Source organism: Pararge aegeria, chromosome 9, assembly GCF_905163445.1.
Source record: "Pararge aegeria chromosome 9, ilParAegt1.1, whole genome shotgun sequence".
NCBI classification, from domain to species: Eukaryota; Metazoa; Arthropoda; class Insecta; order Lepidoptera; family Nymphalidae; genus Pararge; species Pararge aegeria.
The window spans coordinates 12,862,466-12,886,328 of NC_053188.1; the positions used below are offsets into that span (position 1 = coordinate 12,862,466).

A 23,863-nucleotide genomic window follows, 5' to 3' on the forward strand; every position below is an offset into this window, starting at 1 on the left:
TTTTTGGGTTGTACGATTTTAGCGCCATAAAATTGATACGAAATCGTTTTGAGACTAATAAAATAAATCCCTGGCGTTCACAAAATATTTCGGTACGTTAAATAGTCACAGCAAATAAGAAGGTATGGTAAGAAAGGAAGGTAAGATAAGTGTGCCAGGTGCAGGCATCCGTGATGTCATCTCGATCCTTAAACCCTAGCTCGTAACTATATTGTCAGACCTAAATAACAATAATGGGTAACCACTGGTTAAATACACGTTAAATATACCAGCAAAACGTTTTAGGTGTGGAATAGGATTAACGGCGCGGCGGTCGCTGTTACAATACTCATTTTGTTGATTACGTAATGACGGTTTCTCGGTCGCTGTGCTCGGAACACAATACCAGTAACGAAGCGAAAAAAGTTTCGGGAAACCCGTATACACTGCAGCAGGGCTAGCATAACGGGGCCAAGAAGGCCATTGCGCGGATATGTCGCGGATTATATCGACTTGGCATCGACAAATCGATATAATCGAAGTTTCTAGCTGACTAAATATCTCTCAGGCGTGAAGGCGTAGGAGTCCACCACTGGACAAGCGTGGTGGAAGTTTATTTATTACTAGCTTAATAGCCCAAAAGTCGTATATAATCTTGAAAAGCAATATATACGATATTATATAAAATAATATAATGTTGAAAAGCAGTTAGACTTTGGCAACTGAATATTAAGAAAAGGATGGCAAATCTTTCTAGAAACTGGTCAGTAAATTCCGATTGAAATTGAGTTAGCAATATTCTTGTATATAATCTCAATCTTTTTCGTTTTCAAGCAGGTAGCCTTTAAAAGATCGCTTACAGTGATAAAGGTCGCCTTTGCACCCTGTTACTAAGTACTATTACTGTTGTCCTTGTGTTGTTCCTTTTGTGTTGTGGTGCTATAAAGTTTTTCTATTCTATTCTATTATCATTGTCAAAATATATTTTTCGTGTCGGTGATGCTAGCCCTGCAGAAGTATGGCCCGTCCGTGTTTCAGAATAATATGCATCGTTTGTATTCATCGAAAGCGCAAAATGTAAATAACAAACACTGGTGGTATTTGAATACTTACATTTTGAATATCAATGCATATTATTCGAAGTTATAATATATTTAGTACATTTCTGGAATATTTAGAATGTAGATTATGTTCATCGCTATATGGGTTCTTTTACGTGTAAGCCTTGTGTTGATGAACCTTTTTAAGAAATAGGTACGCCTTAATTATGCAAACAAACACACACGACTTTTCATTAATAATATAAGTATGGTTGAACATCTATTTAAATAACGCAACTGTAAAACGAAATATTAATAGTACTTCATGATCTCAGTCTGCTACATTGATCTTTATACTCGAAGCAATATTGTGCGCGTGCGCAACGCTTTATAATAACTGCACGGGGGTTTCAGACCGCGTTTTTCAAAATTCTTGCGACAAATAAATAGACTTCTAAAACCGACTAAAAAAAAGGAGGAGGTTCTCAAATTCGACTAAATGTTTTTCTTTCGTATATTCGCTACGCGATTACACCGCTAATCATAAACCGATTTTGATGATTCTGTTATTGTTTAGTTTATAATACGTCACAGGTTGTCCCATTCTAATTTGGTGAAGATATATTGGAGGGATCTTGGAGCATTTCGGGAGTTATTTGTAATTTTTTTTAAAAGCATTATTTGGTCAAGTGACACTAATGATGAAGACTATAGATTGCCACCGGAACTATACAATAATTAGTAAAACACAGGTTGCGCTTTGATTATGGTACATATAGTAGATAAGCGATTGATGCTCCTAACAATAAATGAGCTAGCTCCTCAACCATTATCTACGCAGCTTCGGGAAAAGCAATTTTTTGTAAAAGGTTATTACAAAAAAGCTTGAAAAAATATTGTTTTATAAAAAAAAAACCGACTTTGTTAAAAGCTGAAAAGCAGGAAATAAAATATTTTCTACTAGATTTTTAAGTAGGCGCCAATTAAGATGTAGCAAATTACTAGGTACTTTTCTTGTTAACTATTTAAAAAGATATTGGCACCGATTCATTTATTTGAAGTACTACTGTAGTTTGTCAAGTCAGTTATGAATTTGAGTCTTAAAGCGATATAATAAGATCCAATTTACGAGTAAGTGTGATGAAATATACAAATTCCGTAGCCCTTTTATCAATAGGTAAGTGTAGTGATTGTGTGAGATGAAAATACGAAATTTCTCACTAAAATATTATCGTAAATATACGAAATGACAGTTTTCTGCAAATAAAACCTTACTAAATAGTAACGTGGTTGCAAAACTGATATTAAAAAGATTCGAATAAGGTCAAGAGTGCAAAAGCATCAATATTTTCACAGAGCGCAAGCAAATTATCTAGTAATGACCGAACGAAGCATGATCGACGTGAAACTTGGGCGAAATTACACTTTGTCCATCCGTCCATCAGAGCCCAATAACTTCTGTATCAAGGAACGTTTTAATAACAAATGTTATGTAAATGAAACCCGAAAATAATAATAATAATAATAAATAAATGAAAAATTTGACGAGGAATAAACTGTTTATTTATTACTTTTTAAAATAGTTGATACTATTAAATTGACCTACTTTTGTATATTTTTTATTTTCTCCTGGCGGTATACAGCAAATGCTCGAATCGCTCGATATATCGCTATATCAGAAAATAAGTACCTAATACCTTTATTCCTCATAAAAGTTTTGACCCTTGTGAACTTGCAACATGTACCGATAGGTTTAGGCGAACGTAAAAGGTTTTTCGTTACACCGCTAGAACAGTTCAGCGCAAACACTTTTATATAAGTGGTTTCCTTTCAGCCATTGATGAGTCACAAACAGAAAATATATTAACAAACTTTAACCTTTATAATTTAATGACTTTTATTATTACAAATATTAATTGCAAAATAAAGAATATTAAAACCGTTGCAATTAAGTTTTTTGACTAAGAAATTCCGTAGCTTATAATATGCATCGTGTTTAAGAAACATTTTTTTATTTTCATGTTTTCAAAGAAAAGAAAATGCCTTGGCAGGTTCCGGTAGGAAGATTTGTTCTTACAATATTCCCGGAATGCTTGTAAGAGTTACAATCGAGAAAATTTGGGCATTATTTCACTTTCGTTAACATCAAAAATTTACATATATATTAATCATATATATTAATCAATTGTAGAAATTATAATCAATGTATAGTGAATTTATATAAAAAAGATTGTAAGGTGTATTATTTTATTATCATGAAACATAATTTGGGATATACTGACAACAACCAAGCAGGCCTGACTTTTCAGGGGAGTCTGGAGGATATGTCTACTTGAGTTTCAGGATATTTGTATTTGCACAGCGTACGAGTTACAAGGTCACATAAAATACCTTAACTTCAGGCAATCTCGAGGTTATTAATATCAAATAATATTTATTTTAAAACGGCTGGGAGAAAAAAAAAATTAGGGGATGAATTTGTTTAAAAACAGCGGAAATGCAATCTCTATGTTTATGGATACGAGCTAGGATTGAGTGATTGGAATATACGGATGCTTAAAGCTGGTCCCTTCAATATCAATGGTCCCCATGTTTAACATGTGCGCGTTCAAATACGCTAATAGAAAATTCGCGGCACCTACAGATTCTCTCCAGTTACAGTTTCACCTGTATTCGCTTCTCTACTAAGATACCAATCTCGTCTAGAGGTAGGTTTTTTTTGCATCCTATTTATATCGCAGAATAGTTCAGAAATAAATCATTGTAAGTAAGGCGAGTTATTTTGTTTTAAATTCGTAATTACAAATAACTAATCTAAAACCGAGTCGAAGTGTTCAGGAAAATCTGACAGATTTTTCGTCCTCTTCTACTACATATAATTACAATTTTTTTGTTGTTTGTCATCATCATCATAGTAACGCATTATCGGCCTACTACAATGCACGGGTCTCCCTATCACAATGAGAAGGGTTTGTACCATGTCCGCACCGGGCCTGGTTCGTGGACTCCACACGCTTTAGAGAACATTATGGAGAACTTTCAGGTATGCAGGATATTTGAATTGTTTAAATGTTGCCGAAGTCTTAACCACTAGGTTCCGCTTCAGATCCATTACCTTCAACAAAATAAGTTTAGAATCCCATGTTGCAAAATTGTTTAACACGGTTTTGCGGAACACGTATTAATACATCAAAATATCTGTTAGTATACTTTTGAATAAAATCTGAAAGTTAAATGAGTTATGAGCGGAATGAGCACCAGTTGCAAACATGTTTAACGCTATTTCTGACTGAAATCAAACTAAAAAACCTAATAGTTTGACAGTCACTCGCAATAATAGATTATTCACGAACCTGCTATATCGCACGAGATTTTTTTTATAGAAATTCTGCACCATAAACTTACTACTTATTGAATTATTAAATCAACAAAGCTATATACGGTTGAATAACCAAGTATACAAATCTAAACAAATTCACGTATTCATGAAAGTATCCATAATAGCTACGAATAGTCTATGGAATGCCGCTGGATGGTCGCTTAAAATCGATGACGAGGCGAGGGTTAGAACAAGTAGCTTTCGGTATCTTGGTCCCATTTTTAACGGATTGCAAAGAAGGAAATGAAAACCTATGCGATGCGCCTTTTTCATTTGTACCGATTAGTTGTTTCTGCATTTTTTATTTACTGTCTTAGTTTTAAATTGGTTAATTTATATAAAAATATTTTGTTGGTACACGTATTATGAAATCGGTTTATCTGCATTTCACTATTTCTGTACTTAAACATAAGTAAGCGGTGATTGCCCAGTGGAAAGAACTTCGGCTTACGAGGGACCTAGTTTGAATCTCAGCACGCATCTCTAACTATTCTAAGTTAGGTACGTTTTAAGCAATTAAAATATCACTTGCTTCAACGGTAATGGGTCGATGTGATGAACTTACTAACCTCTTCGTTTTTGTGAGACCACGAGGTTTCGAATTAAAACAACTTTAAGCTAACCGGTATATAACCGGAATAGTAAGGGCACTTATAAAATAATACTCAAGAAGTATCAGCAGGTTCCTGAATATTATTGTACTTAGATGAACGTTTTATTAGTATATATTATGTACTTTATTGGAAATAGTGTATACAACGTGTAACCGAATTTCGACGGTTACGTGTAATAATATTTCATAAGGATTCAACCTAAAAAAGTAAAAATATTAAATCAAAAGAAGCAAATTTTGCCATACGAACTAATTCAAAATAAGTGTTAAGTAAACACCCTATTGAAGATAAAATACCGACCGTAATAAAGTGACAGGAGTCAAATATTAGAAGGATTAAAAAAATCAAATTTTCTAAAACACGATAGCGTTTCGGTTTCACAGATGGTTCTTAGAGACAGTTAATAATGAACCTCTAAAGTATTTAAAGTAATATTTCGGTTTGAATTTACACTTTGTAAATGGTTTTTACACTGTCGCTAATACCTTAGATACCTTATCTCCACGTTATGTTCAAGTGGTTTCGAATACAACTTGAATATAGCTGTGGTCTTATGCTGAGAAAATATTATTATTGGCTACGATGACCTCGAAATTTTTGACAATGTTAGCGCTGCAACGGAAAAGTCATAATGCTTGTCGATATCACAATCTATTCCCAGACCAACGGAGATCGGTTGGTCCGTATTTATAAACGACAAGCTAGAAACTTGTCAGTTGCTAAGTTTTTCGTTCCACGGTATCGACCTAGCTTTCGAGACTAAAAATTCGTGACACAATTAGTATAATAGTTTGCCTACCGGAATACGTGTCACGCTCGAAACAGGCTATTTACCTCTAAGATTTTGAGCCACCTTCGGTACACCTACAAACAACACTTAGAAGTAGTTCAAACACCGCTTGGAAACTATACGCGTGATACTGTTTTTTTTTTGTTATCGTTTATTTCAGGAAAAATGCAAACCCATTAAAAGCATGTGATAAACGACTAAGACACCGTTAGGTATCTTTGCATCGTTCGAGTCTATGTAGGACTGAGGTGCATCGATAATGCAGTCGTATTTATATCAAAATACCCACCAACTCAATGTCATTATCATAAATATCTGGCAAATATGAAGTTATAGTTATCAAAAGTTTAATTATTTACCCACTTTATAAATTTACTGTAACACAAGACAGATTCCTACTGTAAAAATGTAAAATATCATTACAATACACATCAGACGCCGACTGGCGCAGTGGGCAGCGACCATACTTTCAGAGTCCAAGGCCGTGGGTTCGATTCCCACGACTGGAAAATGTTTGTGTGATGAACATGAATGTTTTTCAGTGTTTGGGTGTTCATACGTTTATTATAAGTATTTATGTATATTATTCGTAAAAATATTCATAAGTCATCTTAGTACTCATAACACAAGCGACGTTTACTTTGGGGCTAGATGGCGATGTGTGTATTGCCGTAGTTTATTTATTTTTTATTAATTAATGAATATTAAATTCAATTTATGAAAGTTAAGCTTAACTTGCTATACTCCGCGAACAGCAGGAGAATCTGTATGGTGTAATTTATAATTACTTCAATCCGTATACTCCACACCAAACAGATCCTCGGCAATGTACCCTCTACGCACGTTTCGTCCGAAACCGGAGCATCCTCAGGAGATGTTGACTTTAGAATGATTAATTAAGCTTAAATTTCATAATATATTATGGATTTCCGCAAAGTAACACCGAAAAAATAGCACGACCTTGATCAAAGCTTCTTATATCGGAATTCAAGCTGATTAACAGCCCCACAGGCATATTAATCCCCGAGTAAAACTATAAGAGCTGTATTAAGGTCTTTGATAGTGCAGAGCGGAAAGGAAACTATAAGTATAGAGATTGACAAACATCGGCCTTATTAATGTCCTACAGGCCTTATGCCCGTTTGCACTTACCCATCGCGTTAAACGAATGCTTAATAATTCAGGCGATGTCTATAGAAAAAAACGTTTCACAAACTCTTAAGTGGTAACTATTTGTGGACGGTTATAAGTATTTATTAAACCAACCACGTGTATCTAAAAATTACTATTTGCTCACCATGCCGCGGAGTCCAAGTCAGAGCAAATTGAAACCGCAAAGTCTTACATTAATAGTCAATGACTTTGATAAAAAAGGCTAAAATTTACAAAGTAGTTTGAATTCAAATTATGACTTGATCATTTCAATTTCAGGATTTAGGAGCGATATAACTTACAAAACTTACCTACTATAACTTACAGAGTAAATACGATTAGAGCTTCAAACCAATCTTTAACTGGTTTGACCAAGTCAATGCTCACACAAGGAAACCACGCAACTAACCGTTTAATCAGTTTTTTTATCATTTTTGACGACCTTCCTGGCGCAGCGGTGATCGCTGTGGTTTTATGTGAGAGGTCCCGAGTTCAATCCCCGACAGGGGCAATTGGGAATTTATTATTTCAGAATTTTCTCTAATCTGGTGTTCAAGGGCAGTCAAAGGGTTATGTGTGTAAATTGTAGTTGAAAAAAACCATACAGTTCACAAAATCGTACGGAAAATAAAAACTTACCTAATAGTTATAGCTTTAGATTATAACTTAACTAGGTTTTTGTACCATATATAGTGTTGTAAAAATATATCTTCTCTATTTCAAAACTGTCCTTTTTTTCAAACTTTGCACCTACAAGAAGAATACCATTACTTATGCGCGATAAACATGATCCATAAAGGGAGAATGTGATGCAAGGCTATCAGTATAAAATTAATGATGCGTCTTCAGAAATATCGAGGTCGATGCAACGGGGACGAGGTACTCTTCAATCTTCATTCTCCGATGCAATTTTTTCCGTTGTTTTTTCTCCTTCACGTCACAAAAATAAAGCTATTTTTCCGAGAAGAATAAAATACGGAGTGAAATATGGCAGACGGCTTTTAGCGTTTCTGTATTATATGACGGTAATAATTAGGTTAGTGGAATTCACACTGTGCCTTCAGATGTATAGTGACTTAAAAAATTGTACCTTGCCTTGTTTGCCGTCACGGTAAATGGCACAACTGGCCGTCACGTTCCCTCGACGCCACTGCCTATTTATTTATTTAGATTTTTTTGTAGTACTATCTATACTTCTTTATACCTAAATTATTTAAACCAAAGTTAATAAAATAAATATATGCATTACGACAATACACACATCGCCATCTAGTCCCCAAAGTAAGTGTAGCTTGTGTTATGGGTACTAAGATAACTAGTGTTGCCCAAATTCAGTCTTGGTCTTGCAGTCTTGGTCTTGTTCTTGCGTTTTTGCAAGACCAAGACCAAGAACAAGACCGCGTATTTTTAGCAAGACCAAGACCAAGACTGACCGTGCAAGACTTGAGCAAGAACAAGACATAGCCTGCAAGACTCTTGCGTCTTGCAGCTAGGACTTAGCGCTATTTCACGGAGTAGTTAGGTGTAACAGTTCGGTGTATAGGTAGGTAGGTACGCTTAGGAATTCTATGAGACGCAAAAAACTATATCAAAGAATATGAAAAACTGGACCTATGCGCATTACGACTAATACCATAAACATAGCGAATAAAAAAATATCTATTAAAATCAAACTGAGTGCATGCATAGTTATGTTTTAACCATCGGCACTTTGATAATGCGGCATCAAAGGTTTTGTACTTACTTCTCAAAGAAATTTGCCGCTTTTCGGAAGTACATGGTTATGATACACGCGCCGGCGGCTTCTTTTGAAATCTAAAACAATCGTTGCCGCCGCGCCGAAATCATAACATTTGACACTATTCATGCAAAATAATTTCGAATTTTAAGAGTACCTACAGGTGTTCCAAAGAATAAATAAGTTTCAGATTGGTGATTTTAGATTGGTGGAGGACGCATGAGACAGAGTATCCGATTTTATCGAAAATGGCCCGTGATTTTCTCTCAATACCTGCAACTTCAGTACCTGCTGAGAGGTTATTTTCTAAAGCATCATTAGTAATTAGAAAACATAGAAATAGGTTAAGTGATGAGTCAGCCAGATGGTTACTTTGTATTAATTCTTGGTCAAAAGAATTGATATAAAGTATCATAACCTAATGATAAAGCTGTTGATTTGTGTTGTATTTTATTTTTTATTCAAATAAATGATAAATCGTAAAACTCTTTTATTAAATTTCTTATAAGTTGAGGGTTCAATCTCTTTCTAGACAGATAAGTATTGTTCTTTAAAATACAGTCAAGTTATTGTAATTAATTAGTTTTTTTACATGTTTTAGCAAATGTAAGCTTATAAATCATAAATGTTTATTAAGAAACAGTTACTTCCATGGAAAACGACATATAGGTCAGTTGATTTTTCGAATTTCTTATCAAATCTTCAGTTATTTATTAATCTGCTTGATCTTTACTATGGCTATGTTAATTCAAGCTCACAATGTTCCAATTCTAATACGTTTTTCTAAGATTTAAAGTAAACTTTAATAAATAGTAATAGACTAATAGGTAATTGCAAGACTTGCAAGACTCTTGCTGCAAGACCAAGACCAAGACCAAGACTGGGAGCGCAAGACCAAGACCAAGACCAAGACCAGGTGTATTGGCGCAAGACCAAGACCAAGACTGGCTAAGTCTCGTCTTGTTCTTGCATTTGGGCAACACTAAAGATAACTGATGAATAATTTTATAAACATTTTCCAGCTGTGGGAATCGAATCCACTACTTTGGACTCATTCAAACATTCAATATTTATTTATTTTTATTTATACACTTTATTTGTAAACCACAAATAGTAAACAAAAAAAACAATGGACACAACAAAAATAAACTTAAAAAGTAGGATACAAAGGGCGGCCTTATCGCTTAGTAGCGATCTCTTCCAGGCAACCTTAGGATTAGGAAAACCAAGGGAAACCGATTGGTGGGGTGTATTATTATTATATACATACTTACGAACAATTACACACTAATACTTATCAAGATTACACACATAAAATATTAATACTAATAAATATAAAAAATAATAAACTAACATATACTAAAACATACTTAAATATGAGTAAGAGTTAATCACTGTCGTCTTTATTGTTCAAGATAATGGGCTTTAACAGCATTTTTGAATATGTCTAGTGACCTTGACTGTCGTATGCTTATTGGGAGTGCATTCCACAGTTCAGTAGCTTGAACAATGAATGAATGCTTATAAAACTATATTATGAAGTGAACATGTAAAATTACTATACCATTTGGACTGCCACAACAATATACACACACACGCATCATGCGATGTTGTCTCACATAACGGAGTAATAAACTCTATGATGTGAGGCAGCATTACACTAAGATTTACTGGAGAGAAACAAACATACCTGTTCGGTAAAGATAATGTTGTTAGGTCTTAAAGTAGCGCAAAGCTTCTCCCAGCCAGGGTTACTTGTAAAAAAGGATAGCAATATTATGTTGTTCTTTTCTCGCGCGTGATTTGTAATGCATTGTTCTACCCTTTCTCACGCTACGTCCATGCATTAGCCGGAGAACACCGAATTAGACAGTCCGTTGTTGATGTGTAACAATACCAGAAAGACCGAGCGCTAGAATCAGAATCATAATAATGATTCGAATTACTAGTACTATTACAAAATTACTAGATGTTGCCTGCGATCGTCTACGTTTTTTTTTACATTCAATTTAGGCGTAGTTCTAGAGATATTTTTAAATCAGAATTGTCCTTATTATTTTTAAACTCGCGATAACATCTGAATTAAATATCCGACTGGAATGAATTAAAAAGTATTTTATAACTACACTAGTGGACCCGCGCGTCTTCGTCCTCGAATGAGTCTGCTGTTTTATAGAACTTTAAAGAAACAACAATTCCGACAATTCCGATATACTTACTACATACTTCCGTCGTTTGGCGTAACGTTTACCGTTCACGCATCGCACGCATCAGAATCTCTCAAAAAGGATTTTTTTTTGCACCATTTCTGTTATATAGCCCTAATTGCTATTATAGAGCTTTTAAATTATGTTTGGTTCAACCAAAAATAATTTAAAAGCTTTATAATATTCGATTCGATAGTTCCGCGGATTTTGAAAAATAAATGCGGAAAAACAGCGATGCTATCCTGTAGAAGCTGTTTGCTTTTCTGTGATAAAAATAAGCCGATGAGCAATTGCAGACTAAATTGTAGGTATCTCTGCCAAAATCGCCAAATCCATCCATACATCTATTCTCACACCTGGTAGTAAAAACTGTCAAAAAAAAAAAGAATTATTAAAATGGGTGCAAATTTAACGGAGATATGAAGTAAAATTGTTTAAAAATTTCATCCTATTTCCCGGAGAAAACTTATTGTTTAGCGGGATAAAAAGTATCGTATACGTTGATACCAAATTTTATTTAAATCCGTTCAGTAGTTTTCCGTTCAGTAGACAAAAATTAAATAAATATCTGTTTGGACTCAGTATCTATTATAAAGCATCCCCCGGTCAAAATTTTCAAAATATATTGTAAATATGTACAGAAATCTTCCAATTACAGTTTTATTATACGTATAGATAAATATCCTTGACGGAAAACTATTCAATTGAATAAGAGTTAATATTGCGATGCTAATGTAACCCACTACCGGCGCGGTTTTAATACAGAACAATTGCTCTAACCAGGTTGCTTCTTAAATATATTTAAATGCCAATGTGATAGAGATGGTGGTAACAAAAAGAACACCCGGCTAAGTTTGTCGTGGGCTTCTTCTTAGCCCATTGATAGATCAGTCAGTCACTCACCTCTTTCTTTTGTATATGCATATCTACTATTAAAAGTAGTTTTCATTGTGTCTAATGTGGCTATCCCTAGAACATCCCTAGAAAAAAAATGGTCACTCATGTGAACCTGTCTAACGTAAAATATAGTAGGTACTCTTAAATTAAATATTTACTCGTATATACACTTAGAAATACTATAGTAACCGTATTTCACGTTCCACATTCTTTGCTTCCCCTTTTCTCTTACCTTTTCGTGTGAAAAGTTATTTCTATTTGTGTATTTTACGTAGGTGCCATTCCGGGAATAGCCTAAAAAAGAATTTGTGCCTTCAGGTTAGATAAAATTTAAATATGTTGCAGACACAATCACAAAACTTGTAAAAATAGTAGAAAGTGGGTATTTTATATTTGATACGTACGTACATCATCATATATAATAAAATGTTACTGCGGGATAAAAAAAACAAAGTAAACTCTTACGATGTCACGGGCAAAAGTATGGTGAAGACGTGCAGTATACAGAAGATAATATGATGACCAAAAACATCTATTTATGCCTTTACACAAACAAGAACAAGGGAATATTGCATAACAATGATATACACATAACACACACATAAGCGAAAATTACATGATGATTTAATAGCAGACTGATGATAGACTAGACGTTTGAAATAAAATCTACATATCAAGTAATACAATATGAAGAGCCATCTTTATTGTTACTACATTTTATTTGTGAGGATACTTTATGTTGTCCATTTAGTTCTGATGTTGGTATAATACCTTGGTTGGTTTAATAACAATGTATTGTGTGTGTGTGTCTATCTGTGGTTGGGTCCGTGTGAGTTGGGTGTTGTGTGTTTTATGTGCATGTATACTTGTGTGTACGTGGGTGTGCGTCTGTGTGGGTGTGTGGTTGCATGGGGCTGTGTGTGTGCGTGTTTGTGAAAGTGGGTGTATTAAACAGAACTTATATTCATAACATAAGATATAATGTTTGTGCTATGTTTTATATTGCCTTACATAAGTTCTTAGACAGCTGGCCTAAAAAATTAACCTCTTAAAATTATTTACCATAATAAAGCAACAATTACATAGGATAAATAATATTTTAGTGGCATACACAGCACAGATAAAAAATTGTCACTCAGTTATTACAGTATCAAGTGATTACGAAAGTACCTACATAATATTAAAACACAGGGCCAAGTTAATTAGAGGCGTGCCGCTGGATTAATATTCTTTAGCAAACTTAGGTGGTAAAAGCGAAAATTGATCTCCAAACTTTGTAACTTATATTTTACTCTGATGAACATTTTTAAGAGTCCCTATAAAATATCGTGTAATCGTTTAAGCTACTTACTGATCGCTCAAGTCCTGAGTGCAACGTAACTATGTTTTTAGTCGCTAAAGGCCGGATATTAGACAGTCAATAATTAATCAGAAGTTCCTAAATGTTGGGTGCATCGAGATGTGTCTAAGTGTGCGACCCCGTCGCATTGCTAGCACAACATCTTAGGTACTTAGTTGCATGCTTTAGTGAGTAGAATGCCATGGTCGCAAACGTGCGAAAAGTTGTGAGAGTACAAAATAAAAAATATATATTAAAACTCGTATAATGTAATAAATTATATTAAAAAAAGTGTTTTATTTGGCCCAATACCATAAACATAGACTTAAACTATAAATTTTAAAATAAAATAAAGGTCACCCACTCAGCATCAGCTGCAACTTGCTGTTTTGAAAATAATTTAATTCGTAATTTTTTGGTGGCGGCCATCGTGGATATGAAATATGGCAATTTTGTGGCGGTGGCTATCTTGGATTTGTAATTTCATAGAATACTTCCACAAAAAGAAAACAAATCATAATCGGTCCGTCCGTTCGACCTACGATTCCACAGACAGACAAATATACACACACACACACACACACACACACACACACACACACACACACACGTCAAACTTATAAAACCCCGCCGATTTTACGATGGGGATTAAAAATAAGAGAAAAAAATACATCATCAATTAAAATGTACGTTGCTTCATTGTGGTCAATGGGTCATCTTCTTAGCTCTGTTTTTCAGCACCATGCCAAGGAATACTGCAAAACAGATTTTTAGTAGGGACCAAAGGTGATCTCACGGATAGGCAGAGTATCCATAGTATACTTTCATTCCGGAAAAACTAATGGTTGCCGAGGGATTTACAAAAATCAGTGTGACAGATTTTTGAGGTTTTTAGACAAAATGAAAAACACCTTATGACAGTATTCGTAGGTAGGGTGATTATGGGCTCGTGTGCAGAGCCACTAATCGTGTACAATAGTTGCTTAGGGATTGACTTGCTAATGTAATTTCTAGTTCAAAGCGATTTTAATTCAATTGTAAAATGAATGACCGCATTTTTTATTAATAAAAGATCGTCTGCGATAGATTCCAGAAATACTTATCTTCCGCCGACAGAATATTTCCGGATTGTTGGCTTAGGTCTCAAGAATACCTATTTATATCTAAATAACCGACAACAGAAGCCAAACTTTGTAAAATTACAAAGTCCTATCTACTTAGATCAAATTCTCAGAATAGCCCGAATGTGGCATTCTGAGAATTCTGAATGGCACCTTTGACCCATAGTGATCACCTAAGAGTTGGTGAAACGTTTTTTTTTATGCACATCGGCTTAATCATTAGGCATTTAGCGACTCCTAGGTTTTGTTTAAACGCTCAACATATATACAATATATTATATTTACGCAGCCTTATAAAAATTCAGGAGCAATGACAAAGCCTGCGCGCGGGACTCAAACATAAATGTAAATGCGTGGCCTCTTAGATTACCATATCCGTATCGAAGTTTGTTACGCTGCTACGAAAAATACGGTTATCATTTGATATACTGTATCACGCTTCTATTTCATTGTGGATGCCTTTCAGTTGACTCTGTATCATATAATCAAGTTGTTGCAGTTCTGGGTCAGCCCTCCTTTCACGACCATACAAAAGCCCTGTATCGTAACAGTGATATACGAGGACCGCGTATTACGGCTGCTTATCATCCATCCACATATTATTCTATACATATGAACAAGTGATATTCTGACAAACTTTTAGCCAAACGCCCCTATACGACTCGCAGATAATTTTCCTTTCTCTGCGACACTTACACTGCAATCCATCGAATTCAAGTCTATAACTCACATATCGGGTTAGATATATAAATGCTCCTGCTCGGAACCTCCACTCATAAGGTCATCAAGTATATACATATATAAGAGGGGAAGGCCTATTCCCAGTAGTAGGGAATTAATAAGTCTAAGGGATGAGGGTTGATCATGATTGAGTAAACCCAAATCTCTCAAAAAGGACCGTTGGAAATATATGTATGTCGTTATGAGAATAATAATTTCTGGCCTGGTCTGGTGGGAGGTTTCGACTGTAGTTATTAGCCAAAGACGAAAGAAAAAGCGTTTCACGTATAAACCTATTAAGGTTAGCCGTATTTAAAAAAAAACATAATTAATTTCAAGTAGGCCTGAGATAGGCACTTTTGAATCGTCAAGTATGCCTGTTTGGAGTGACTCTACCACCGGTTCGGAAAGCAGATTCTTCCGAGAAGAAGACGGTAAGAAACTGAGCTGTTTCTCTATAATTTTACAATTTAACAATCATCTATCTATCTTGTGTGAGATGAAAGCGATGAAAGCTTGCTTTCAGGCAACCTTGTCATTAAGAAATTCGTCAATAGTAACATAGATGTATTAAATGTGTTTTTTATATATTGTTTATATTTATTATATGTCATAAAAGCTAATCCCCACACACACAATAAAGTCCCACATAGGTTTTCTGTACTTTCCTAAGACGATATGCTGATATTTATTTATTTATTTATTTATTAGGGACAACAGACAATCATGCACAAAAATAACAAAAAAGACATCTAAAAATAAAATAGCATTAGCACAAGACTCACATTATTGTCCACGAATTACTAAACTTATATTAAAAAATTGGGCTACATACAAATTTTAAAAGAGATTAAAGTTTTTAAAAAATAATAAATAATTCATCACTTATAATGCAAACTAACTAACAACTTAATACGACTTATTATTTTTATTTAAATTTTTTATATTTCAGATTGCTTATATTTCAGATATCACTAATTTATGACCGTTTCTTCATTCGAAAGTCATTTTCTTCATGAAGTCGATTGTTTATATCTCCTTTTTATCGCTACATAATCCACTAGGAAAGAAGCAGAAAAAGTTGTGGACATCATTTAGTAAGTAATGGACGACACGAAATAGCCAGAAGACAATTATAACAGATGGTGGCAGTGAGTTATTACTTTTTAGTTGACCTGACTATAAAATGCAACATCTACCGACCCATTTAAAGACATTATGATGTCGATCCTTCATCATTTTCATAATCTCTAGAAGTAGGTTAACTTCCCAAAGTAAGCTATTACAGAAAGCTTTCTGCTAGCGTGCGCAACTTTTCAAAGTAACTCACCTAACTTTGTAGTGCTATCTAAAACTTGCGGGACATGATACGCATTTTAAAATCTCCTAAACGTAGTAACCGCAACAAATCTAGTCGTTTTAACTCCGTAACTCGAGGCATGGTTAAGCCGAATCATTAAAATATGGCCACACCACAGAGAAAGTTTTGCGTTTACATACGGTATTTAATTAACCTCATTCTGGATGAACGTTGCATGTAAATTTTGACTACGGACAAACACAGAACAATTCGGGCTTTGCATATTTTCGTAGGGTAACCTAATCTAACTTACGAGTATGTAACCGTACCTATCCACCTATCCAATATAGTTTTGCCAACAGTGACCAGTATGTTGGCCAAGTGTGGATTATCAACCACTAAAGGGTATCATCTTAGAACAAGAACTGTTTAGTCTGTCGTCCACCTCCATGGCCAAGTGTGAATATCCAACACTACAAAGCACGGGTCTCATCTTAGAACGAGAAGGGTTTAATCTGTAGTCCACCACGACGGCCAAGTGTGGATAAACTCCTCTACAGGACATCGGTCTCATCTTAGAACGAGAACTGTTTCGTGTGTAGTCCACCACGATGGCCAAGTATGGAGTACCCACCACTACAGGACATGGGTCTCATCTTAGAACGAGAAGGGTTTATTCTGTAATCCATCACGCTGGAAACGTGCGAATAGACTTCACACGCCTTTTGTTAAGGTTACGTTGGCGAGTTTTTGCGTCCTCACGCTTTGATGTGTATATTAATGACTAAGTTGACTGTATATAAAGCTGGTTGTAATGAGTATAACAACGTTGGTAACAATTGTCTATAAAATCGTTGATCGCGTCGTCGGTGGTCCGTTTGCGAGTGCCTCTCGCCGCCGCGACCGTGCGATGTCCCCGTCGACCTGCCTGGCCCCCCGCGCATCTCCTCCCGTGCGTTACAAACGAGTATATCGTTTCCGCACAAAGAGGCTTATGGAGGTTTCCGCACGAGGTTTTGCTTCGCCGGTAAAGCAGTGATATTTTAGTTACTTAAATTATAAATGGTTTGGGTGATCGAACTCGGTCCCCCAAAAAGGGAAGCCGAAGCATTAACCACTAGGCTATGAGTCCTTAACAATTATCTCATCCAATTTAATGCGTCTTTTTCTGTGCTGTATTGTCGGGTGACGCGGTGTTGAATCATCATCATCAGCTTATTGCTGTCCCGTTGCTGGGCACAGTACTACTTTATCATAGATGCGAGGCTATAGAGTATATACTCACCACGCTGCTTCAATACTTGTTAGTGGGTTTTACGATTATATTATCATGTTAGTAATAAAGAAGGCTCGGGGTCACTCAGCGGGTGATGGAGAGAACTGTGCTTGGAGGATCTCTAAGTGATCATATGAGGAGATTTGCTAAAATCCACATACCGACATAGCTAAAAGAGTCGCAAAGCTAAAGTGCCAGTTGGTGGGCCACGAAGCTCGGAGAACTGATCGACGTTGTGGTCCGAAGGTGCTGGAATCACCTGGTAAACCACCACGAGGTAGACACACATGAGGTGGACGGATGACATCAAGCGATTTGCAGGAAGCCGCTGGATTAAGAGGCACCAGACCTTCAAAAGACCAGCAGTGAATGTCCATTGGTTGGCATGATGATGATGAGTTAAAATAACCGGGAACGACGGTGCTGTCCGAAACAAAGGTGCGGGGCCGGATTTCTGGACTCTAGGATGAGTTTCAGCCTAGAGTCCAGAAATCCGAAAAAAAACATCAACTTTTGACCCGTTCCAGAATGCGATACCAGGACTTCGTCGAATATGCTAACATCTGAATAAGGCAGACAAACGCCGTCGAAAAAAAGAAGAAAAACCTTCTGAAATACCATATTTAATATAGTATGTTACGCAATGGAAATAGCCTTTATCTTCTTATACCCTAGTTTGAAACGGCACCCGAATCTTGTAGGTTTGAGAATTATTATATTCGTGATTAATGACATGTTGTTAAAGTTTCTATCGAGTGTATCAATCTCAAAGGACTGCTGAGTAGGTAAAGATCAAAGAAAATATTGCATTATAATTTATTATGTCCAAAATCTTGATATTTTTTTACAGAAACGAGATACCAAGCTGAACCCTCCTTATTGTTAAAGGACACTTTGACCTCGATATATAGATTGGGTTTTTAAGGGTACCGTAGTTGCGTTTTTAAGAATTAAACCTGATACTTTTGCCATTTCCGTCTATCCATCCTTAGCAGGTTTAGCTAAGACCCTTTTAGTACTAGAAAGCTGTAAATACATGTCAATTAGGTCACAATGTGGTACAAAAATAAAACTTCTATACACGTAAAGTGTTTTTCAAAAAGATTTCAAGAACAGGGATCCGTTCCCTAAATATCCTTCTGTTACTTTTTTTTTACTGTGCAGTAAAAGTACCTTTGAATTTTATATATTACATATATATATATATATATATATATATATATACATTTATTTTAATTATTGTCGACATGAAATGCTTTATTGTGGGCTTAATATTAAAAGTTAGTAAATGATTCTTGGCCTCGATGTAATTATAACTTTATGTTGATGTAATTATGTACTTATGATAACGCAGCCAAGCAGCGGTTTTTTCTGGCTTGCTTTACAAATACCTCTATATTAAGTTGAAATCTTATTATTACTAAAATAAAATATATATATAAATAAAATAAATAAATAAATAGGTATACTACGACAATACACACATCGCCATCTAGTCCCAAAGTAAGCGTAGCTTGTGTTATGGGTACTAAAGTAACTGATGAATAATTTTATGTGAGATGGAAAGATGCCTAATTTTATATAAATACTTATAATATATAGATAAACACCGAGACACTAAAAACATTCATGTTCATCACACAAATATTGTCCAGTTGTGGAAATCGAACCCACGGCCTTGGTCTCAGAAAGCAGGGTCGCTGACCACTGCGCCAATCAGCCGTAAATATATATAGCATATATTAATAGTAATCAGCAACATTGGGTAATGATCCAATGTTGTTGATGAGACCCTGAATCTAATGAGATTTAGGGCCTCATTAATAAACGTGGCAGAACGTTGGAAAAGATATTTAGGAGTTTTTGTCACTTCAACTGGCAGCACCGGTCAGAGTATGAAAAATCTCTGCATAATTATTCCGATCCTTACTCAGTTTGTCGATTACAAACACAATCTTCACATCTTTCCTCTTGAAAAATTTTTAGTACAGAAAAATTATCCCTTCGCGCTTCGAAAGTAAAAGGTTGAAGTGGATACAAAGAAAATTAAAAAAATATATTGTACAGCGATACTTTACAGAAATGTAAGGCAAAAATTTTAATGAATGAATGAATGAATACACTTTTATTGTACACCACATAAACATAACAAATTAACAGTAAAAATTTAACAAAAGGTATACATTTTGGCGGCCTTATCGCTACATAGCGATCTCTTCCAGGCAACCAAAGGCGCTAAAAACAGCTCAAGAAGAGAGGTAGGTGGTGCATTTAACTGTACTGTGTTGCAAATAAACATGCATAAACCTATATATACAAATATAATATGTACATATAACAAACTTACAATAAAATATATAGATAGTGATAATAATTAATATATACCTATATAATTAATATCAATAATAAATAAATATATACAATATTGTCAAACCACAAATAAAACAGAAGGGAATAGGCAAGTTAAAGATCCGCAGATGCAGACAGAAAATGATCTTTGACAAGTTTTTTAAAAATGGTAATAGACTGTGCCTCTCGGATTTCAAGAGGCAAGGCATTCCAAAGCTTAACAGCCTGAACAGTGAAAGATCGGTGGAAGAAAGATGAATTATGTGAAGGCACCCTTAAGATCAATTTCCTTGCAGTACGGAGAACTTCACCAGGGCGACCAACGAATTCAAATTTTTCCTTTAAATAAGGTGGAGAAGAAGGAAAAAACAACACACAGTAGAGAATAGAAAGAATGTGCAAATTCCGGCGAAGTCGAATAGGTAACCACTTGAGACGAGAGCGAAATTGTGATAAATGGTCATATTTACGTAACCCAAATATGAACCGAATGCTAATGTTTTGAAGTCTCTCAAGTTTATTTAACTGATCGTCAGTTAGGTTAACAAAGCTTGCGTCAGCGTAATCCAGAATAGGAAGAAGGAGAGTCTGTGCTAACATAATCTTATTATCATTTAATGAAATAAATACAAGAATAACACAGGTACCTACATACATATATTTTGCGGAGAGACTTGTAATATATTATCTAATTAATTTTATGCTATTAAACTAAAAAAACTAAATATTAAATCTTCCGACTTTCAATAGTGTATTTTATTCCACTCTAGTAGTCTAGTATTTCCACTAGTTAAGCCACACACACACACACACACAAGCACCCCTTTGTTTAGCGTCGGGGTTTAAAAATAGCATACAACAAAACGATCATTTTGTTTCAGAACTTGAAGAATCAAATAATGACAACAAATCTTTGGGTGGAACAGTCCTGGTATGACTACAAGCTTCGCTGGGAGCCGAAAGAGTACGGTGGCGTGCACATGTTGCATGTTCCCTCAGACCACATCTGGAGGCCTGATATCGTTTTATATAACAAGTGAGATGGAAACATGCCTATAAGTACTATGTTTTTCTTGCTTTACGGAACTTAAAACTGAGGCTACATGGAAGCTATGCGAGGCAAAATATTTTGTGTTAACAAGTCAAAAACTAGCTGCTTTTAGATACCTTTTTGTAGTTCTAAATGCTAGGATGGTACAGGTAAATGAGTTAAAATGAATATTAACTTTGGAAAGCTCGCTGACCCACAACATTAGTTAAATCTGACTAACGTCCAGGTTTGAACTCTGACCCGTATGAGGAAAATTATTTATGGAGTGGCGTAAACATTAATGTGATTTAGTTTCTGATAACTACTTTTAAAACGTCCCTTTGTTCTAAGTAGTTTCTTTATAACGTAGACAGGGTAATTTATAATCATAATGAGTGTTTTTTAATCAGTTTGTTTTCCTTCAAAAACAAAAACACAAAATACTAATAATATAAAAAAAAATATAATAATTAATATTACAATATTAAAAATAATTGCTTGCATGATATTTTTGTGGTTTTCGAAATCGTACGATCCTCAGTTACCTCGTTTTTATGCCCGCTTTATTTAGCACAGGTTTATACAATGAAACTTAAGCTTAATTGGTTATTCTCCGCGAAAAGCAGGAGAACCTGTACGGTGTATTTTATTTTATTTTATTTATTTATTTGTAAACAATAACATATCTTAACCACTAATGAATGAAACGATGATCACTGTAAAAGTATGAAACTGCGTAACAGTGATCACGCCCACCTCCAAAACTTAAAGCACATAAAACGGTATTTCCCAATACTTTAGACCGACAACATTCAATAAATAAACTATGAATTCGTCTGCAGTCATGCCATTCACGTCAATGCGTTGCAATCTATCATAGCTATTGCATTGATCACTCGGAATATATAAATACCAGGTTTAATGATTGATGGTTTGTTATTACACTGGCGAAAGTTAATCACACATCGGCGCATCACCCGTCATCAGATAGGTACTGAAAATACGAACTACTATAGCATCTATGCACAATTATTGGTAATATATACTATACAATTAACAATAAATTGTTGTATGATTTTTTTATTTCATTTTATTTATATTTTTTTTCAAACAAAAATAGTTTCAACTATAAAATAAGATAACGATATATACCCGTACAATATGTACCCGTAGAAATCCGTAATACTGACGAGTATTTAATTTTTCTGTTTGTTTTTATTTCGGCTTTCGTTGTTGCTTTTTTTTTCTTTATTTTGACTCACTTTTAGAATTATTAGTTCATAAGCGAAATTACCTTGTAGTGTTTACCTTTAAATACTTTTGCGTACCCTTGTCATGTCAGTACAATAAGGATATTTTTTTATATAAAATCGCTGGTAGACCCAATAAATAATTAAAATTAAAATTTCTAAAATTTATGAAAACAGAGAGGCAGTTCGAGTCTTAAAAACTCGAAATGTTCAAAAGTTAATCACTAATTAGGTAAGTTAACGTAAAAGCACATATAAATATAAACACTCCTGCGTATATTTAAATATATAAACATACAAATTACAACAGGTTATTTGTTACGCATGAATTGCACGAACAATAAAAAAATCATTGTTCTTAGCAGATAACAATTAAATATAAATAAATACATATAATATACTAGGACACATTGCCATCTAGCCCCAAAGTAAGCGTAGCTTGTGTTATGGGTGCTAAGATAGCTGTTAAATATTTTTATGAATATAATACACATAAATTCATTGAATATAAAGATAAACACCCAGACACTGGAAAACAATCATGTTCATCACACACACATTTTCCAGTTGTGGGAATCGAACCCACGGCCTAGGACTCATAAAGCAGGATCGCTGCCAATTGCGCCAGTCGACCGTCTGTTTAAATTGCAATATTATTTCTAAATTATGGCAATATTACAAAAAGGTAAGTAAGTAGGATTTAATTATTTAAAACAGATGATATAGATACACTTTACTTCACACGTAAATAAAGCGAAATAATATTTCCACAAACATATGTTATGCAAAGGCGGTACTATCGCTCAAGCAATCTCTTCCAGGCAACCCTTGACGAAAATAATTCAAGAATGAAAGGGTAGTTAGTAGCTGCGTAAAATACAGAATAAAGTGTAATCATAATATTTATTTATTTATTAAGAGCACTTAAAACATAACATATTACACGTTTCTATACATAGCACACACACAAAAACATGGACTGATATGCACGTCAATTACAATTGTACATACTCGTAGCATTGACAAAGCGTCATGTAAACTTAATTTGACAAACAATTTAAAAATAATTTTACTCACAGATGATAAAATAATAAATATAATCTATATAATAAATATATATAATAATAAATATAATCTCGTATTGTTTTAAATATTCATTAATATATACTACGATTTTTTTATTATTTTATTATTAATTTATTAAAGAATTCAGCTAAACAATACGAGGTGATAATACATATTGTATATATGAATAATATTGTAAAATTTTTGCTTGCGGTATAGTCGAGAAACAATAACCATACGCAAAGTGCGAACAGACTACAAATCTCCGCACACGCAATCATTTAAATAGATGCATAGATCTGTATGTACCAAAATTATAAATGCAAAACTGTGATTGTTTGTTTGCTCTTACATTACCACCTAACTAAGCAACCAATCTATTTAATTTTGGAATTAAGTTAGTTAATGAAGGATGGAGAGTAGCACAGGCACATGTGGGTAATAGTAGTATAAATAGTAATTTATCACAGGAAAACCAACGCTTCCCAAGGAATTTGTAAAATAAATGTAATAAACGACAACGAAGAAAGCGGGCAACAGTCAGTTTAATATCAAATCTATACTTTTAAGCGTTGTTAAAAAATATTCATCACTAACAAACTTTCCACTGATACACT

General features: G+C 34.5%; 1 protein-coding gene across 1 annotated transcript in view; it reads left to right on the forward strand.

The window, feature by feature from the left end:
• The window catches only part of LOC120626188 (acetylcholine receptor subunit alpha-like), a 63,812-nt gene that overhangs the window by 10,260 nt on the left and 29,689 nt on the right, over positions 1-23,863 (forward strand). Inside the window, exon 2 of the mRNA XM_039893565.1 lies at positions 20,783-20,937. Coding sequence (XP_039749499.1) covers positions 20,783-20,937 — 155 coding nt within the window. The remainder of the gene's footprint in view (positions 1-20,782; positions 20,938-23,863) is intronic.